The sequence below is a fragment of the Otolemur garnettii genome, unplaced genomic scaffold, assembly GCF_000181295.1.
Source record: "Otolemur garnettii isolate 467f Iridium unplaced genomic scaffold, OtoGar3 scaffold00225, whole genome shotgun sequence".
Lineage (NCBI taxonomy): Eukaryota > Metazoa > Chordata > Mammalia > Primates > Galagidae > Otolemur > Otolemur garnettii.
Genome location: NW_003852620.1, coordinates 915,084 through 920,311, shown reverse-complemented (window position 1 = coordinate 920,311; position 5,228 = coordinate 915,084). Strand labels below are relative to the sequence as shown.

Below are 5,228 nucleotides of genomic sequence, written 5' to 3'. Positions count from 1 at the left end.
AAAAAAAAAAAAAAGAAAAAAAAAGAAATGGGAGTGTGAGGGAAAGGAAGAGTCCTAAGGTGTCTTGGGTTTTTAGAGGAGAAATCTGAAGCTATAACAGATGTCTCTTTTATACTTATCAAAGGGTTTCTTAACTGGCATGTCATGATTCACTGAAGTTTGAGAATAGGGTACAAATGTGCTAAATATTGATTCTTCAGCCCTCCAAGGTTTTCTGTGGCCTCATCCATTTACTACAGTGGGCTTGTTGTACACATATTATCAGTTTCTACATGTGCCATGATGTGAAAAAGTTTAAGAAACACTATTTTATATAGTAAACCAGATAGATGGGAAGAGTAGGAGAGAAAATAATAGTAAGGAAAATATATTCCATTCACCTTTAGGATGGCTAGAACTTTCTTCAGTTCTCCATTCTCCTTCCTTAAGGCTGACAACTCTCTAGGCAAAAGATGGAAACAAGCAGCTCCAGCAGGTCAATGGGATAAAAAAAAACCCTGATTATTATTATCAACAGTAAAGCTTAAGAGATGCAGTACAAGGTATTTCTATCAGGCATCTAATGATTCAAGGAAACGATGGCAGAATTTTGATGGTGACAATAATCAGATGGACAAAATAAAGTCATTTGGTATGATTGCAGAGGAGTCTGCAAATAATTACATTTCCTTCGCCCCCCCCTCCCCCCCATAGAAACACCTCTTGGGCTGCTGATGTCTCAAATTTTTCATCAAAAATTCCATCTTTGGCTCGTCGCCTGTGGCTCAAGTGGCTAAGGTGCCAGCCACATACACCTAAGGTGGCGGGTTCGAATCCAGCCCAGAGCCCAACAAACAACAATGATGGCTGCAACCAAAAAAATAGCTGGGTGTTGTGGCGGGCGTCTGTGGTCCCAGCTACTTGGGAGGCGGAGGCAGGAGACTTGCTTGAGCCCAGGAGTTGGAGGTTGCTGTGAGCTGTGATGTTACAGCACTCTACCCAGGGGGATAGCTTAAAGCTCTGTCTCAAAAAAAAAAAAAAAATTCCATCTTTTAGCTTAATATTTCTGAAATGTAACATCCCAGAGGTGACATTTTTAATGTTATCTCATCTTTTATTTTTATCAGAGTGAATCTCCTGTATCTGATTTCTCAGAAGAAGTAGTTTTGGATACAAGTAAGTAGAAGAGAGAGCAGGGGTGTCCAACCTGCAGGCAGATTACTTGAGGCTTGTTTTGCTTTTCTGCGGTGTTGGATATATTGAAAATTATGCATGAACCTTTTTTTGCTCATCAGCCTCTGTTAGTGTTTGTGTATTTAATGTGCAGCCCAAGACAACTCCTCTTTTTCCAATGTGCAGGGGAAAAAAGATTGGACACCCCTGTAAGTGAGGAGGGCCTCCTGAGAGAAGAAAGAGAAAAATAACATGGAACTTGAGGGGACCAAAAATTCAAAAATTGGGGATCTGATTTTCCCAAGACAAACAAATACTCATGGAATAATTTTCAGGCTTTGAAACCACAAGGAAATAAGGACTACAGCTGCTCTGAAAGAATAAAAAAAGCTATCTGGAGACGTCATTTGTCACTTACTTGTTCTGGCTGACCAGGGTTTGCTGTGCCTCCTGCATGGCTGCTTCTAACTTTGTAATTCTATGTTTATAAAAGGCAATGAGGAGATCTGTTTGTTTCTTCTGGAAACTCCACACCTACTAAGGAAAAACAGGTCTTTGACATACATTTCCATACTTCCATTCCCCTCACTTCTGGCAACAAAGGGAAATCCATCAATCTATACTTTGTTACTGCTCATTTTCTTCTGGAATATCTGACCTAATTAATAACTCCCCCAAAACGAGAGAGCTCAGAATTAGGGAAAGCTGAAGCTTTTCATTTCTAGGATGCTGGCTTTCGAATATAATCTTTTATCCTGGGCAAGAAGACTGAAATTGAAAAAAACTGTTTCTCAAGTTTACAATTGGTTCTAACCAGTCAATTATTAGTTTGGATTCTGCTTCTACATTCCTAGCTATTACAGAGTGCTGGTGACAATTTACTTTCCCTAAAAACACACAGAGTCACTTGCAGTCTGTATTTTGCTACAATAAAAGGTAAAGAGGCATAGAAGGAGATTACTGATTCCTGAATTTTATTTCTGTGCATGCACACATCATTTTATATTTTGCCTCACTTTATCATTTGCTATACTAATGTGCCCATCATGGGATTACTGAATCATAACAAAAGTTAATATTTAGAAAGTATTTTAGCTTTGTCAGGTTCTACTTTTGAGTACACAGCAATATTTATGTCTCATCTGCTTCTTCCCTGCTTAGACTATAAACTAAACCTTTTGTCTAGGGTCCTTCTCTAGATTTTGATATTCTTCTCATAAACTTTTTGTTCTCACCTAATTTGCAAATTGCTTTAGCCACCTTACCACACAATTGTGCTTAAGAGTTTATATAGTCTTTAGTCTCTTTTCTCCTTGAAGGCAAACTAAACTAGTTCTTGATAGATAAGAATTTATTATAGTCTACTTTATTTCTCCAGAAAAGCATTTTTAGAATTTCTTGTAGTCTACTTTATTTCTCCTTTAAAAACAAAAAAAAAGAGAGAAATAAGGTCTCTCTGTATTGCCAAGCTGTTCTTACAACTCCTGACTGGAGGAGGATCCTCAAGTGACCCTCTGCCTCAGCCCCCTAGTAACTGTGAATATAGGTATGAGCCACTGTACTGAGCAGCTGCTATTTTTTTGTTTGTTTGTTTAAGACAGAGCCTCAAGCTGTCCCCCTGGGTAGAGTGCCATGGCATCACAGCTCACAGCAACCTCCAACTCCTGGGCTTGAGCAAGTCTCCTGCCTCAGCCTCCCAAGTAGCTGGGACCACAGGTGCCCGCCACAATGCCTGGCTATTTTTTGGTTGCAGCCATCATTGTTGTTTGGCAGGCCTGGGATGGATTCGAACCCGTCACCTTAGGTGTATGTGGCTGGCGCCTTAGCCACTTTTAGCCACAGGCACCAAGCCAGCAGCTGCTATTTTTAACAAAAGCAAAACATGTCTATTTTAGAAAATTTGAATAGTGCAGAAGTAAAATAAACTCACTCAAAATCTTGAGCATTACCTAAAATGGTGGGTCTGGGTGAGGTGAAATAGGTATAATAAGTATTAGGTCATAAAATATGAAATGGCCAATTTCAAATGAAAAGTTCACTTCATTATATCTCAAACAAGAAGCAGTACAAATTAATCAAAGTATGAACCTAAACTATCAACACAGTTTTTCCCTTTTTTTTTTTTTTGATACAGAGTCTCATTCTATTTCCCAGGTTAGAGTACCATGGCATCAGCCTAGCTGGTAGCAACCTCAAACACTAGGACTCAAACCTCTTGCCTCAACCTCATGAGTAGCTGGGGCTACAGGCAAGTGCCACCATGCCTGGATAATTTTTCTTTTTCTTTTCTTTTTTTTGAGACAGAGTTTCACTTTGTTGTCCTTGGTAGAGTGCTGTGGCATCATGGCCCACAGCAACCTCAAACTTTTAGGCTTAAGTGATCATCTTCCCTCAGCCTCCTGAGTAGCTGGGACTACAGGCTCCCACCACAATACTCAGCTATTGTTTTTGTTTGCTTTTGTTTTTGTGCCCGGGGCCAGGTTTGAACCCATCACCTCCAGCATATGGAGTCGGTGCCCTACTCCTTTGAGCCACAGGTGCTGCCCTATTGTTTTTTTTTAATTTTTTGAGACGGAGTCTCATGATGTCGCCCTCAGTAGAGTGCCATGGCAACACAGCAATCTCAAAGTCTTGGGCTTAAGTGATTCTCTTGCTTCAGACTCCCAAGTAGCTGGGACTACAGAGGCCCATCGCAATGCCTGGCTATTTTTTTGTTGCAGTTGTTTAGCTGGCCTGGGCTGAGTTCCAACCCGTCACTTTCAGTATATGTGGCTGGTGCCCTGACCACTGTGCTATGGGCACCAAGCCTGCCCAGCTGTTTTTTCTTTTTTCTTTTTTTTCAGTTTTTGGCTGGGGCTGGGTTTGAACCCACCACCTCCATTACATGGGGCCGGCACCCTACTCCTTTGAGCCACAGGTACTGCCCCTTGCCCATCTATTTTTTAGAGACAAGGTCTCACTCTAGCCCAGGTTGGTCTCAAACTCCTGAGCTCAGTCAATCTTGGTCTCTGAGAGTGCTAAGGTTACAGGCATGAGCCACTACGCCCAGCCCTGGCTAATTTTTCTATGGGACTACAGGTTAGTGTCACCAGGCCTGGCTAACACAGGGTGGACATAAAGTTCATGTGCAATTTAACATAGTTTCTGTATTTCTATTTTTAGTATAGATGGGGTCTCACTCTAGCTCAGGGTGTTCTCAAACTCCTGAGCTCAAGCAATCCTCCTGCCTCAGAGTGCTAGGATTACAGGTGTTGAGCATCTTAACAAGAGCTTGTTCATGCAAGCAGCACTGGAGAGTGAGTGGCAATGAAATTGCCAAAGGTATTGACCATAGCTTATTGAGAACTGAATATTTTTGCTTGCAAGAAGTGGTCCAAAACCTGGAAGAAGTTTTGATCAGTCGGTGCAAGGTCTGGTGAATACAATGGATGACAGAGAGTTTCCAAGTCTGGCTTCTATAAGTTGGGCAGTGTTGTTTGCGGGACATATCGAGCATTGTGTTGCAAGAGGATTGGCCTGTCTCTATTGACCAGTCTCAGCTGCTTAATCACAAGCAGCTTCATCATTTCATCCAACTGCTTGCTATGGATACCTGCTATAATTGATTGACTGGGTTTCACAAAACTGTAGTGGATAACACCAGCACTGGATCACCAAACTGACACCATTAGCTTTTTTTGAATGAATATTCAGTTTTGGCACTTCATCATTATCCAACCATTGTGGCAAACACTTGTGACTGTCAAAAAGAAACCTTTTTTTATCACATGAAATAATATAGTGTAGTAGGTTCCCCTTTAAGTTGTGACAGCAAAGAAAGGCAAACTGAGACAATTTCTCTTCTGAGGCTCATTTAATTCATGTAGAACCCATCTATCCAGCTTCTGTACCTTGCTTGTTTATTTCAAAGGGTTGCTGGAATAGTAACATCAAGCCTTGTTTGTTTTGTTTGTGTTTGTTTTGTTTTTTGAGACAGAGTCTCAAGCTGTCCCCCTGGGTAGAGTGCCATGGCATCACAGCTCACAGCAACCTCCAACTCCTGGGCTCAAGTGAGTCTCCTGCCTCCACCTCCCAAG

The 5,228-nt window shown here is 41.4% G+C and overlaps 1 protein-coding gene across 1 annotated transcript in view; it reads right to left on the bottom strand.

Annotated features, from left to right (window-relative positions):
* The window catches only part of RNF212B (ring finger protein 212B), a 36,134-nt gene that overhangs the window by 13,218 nt on the left and 17,688 nt on the right, over window positions 1-5,228 (bottom strand). The window contains 2 exon segments of the mRNA XM_023508157.1: window positions 381-441; window positions 1,571-1,686. Coding sequence (XP_023363925.1) covers window positions 381-441; window positions 1,571-1,686 — 177 coding nt within the window.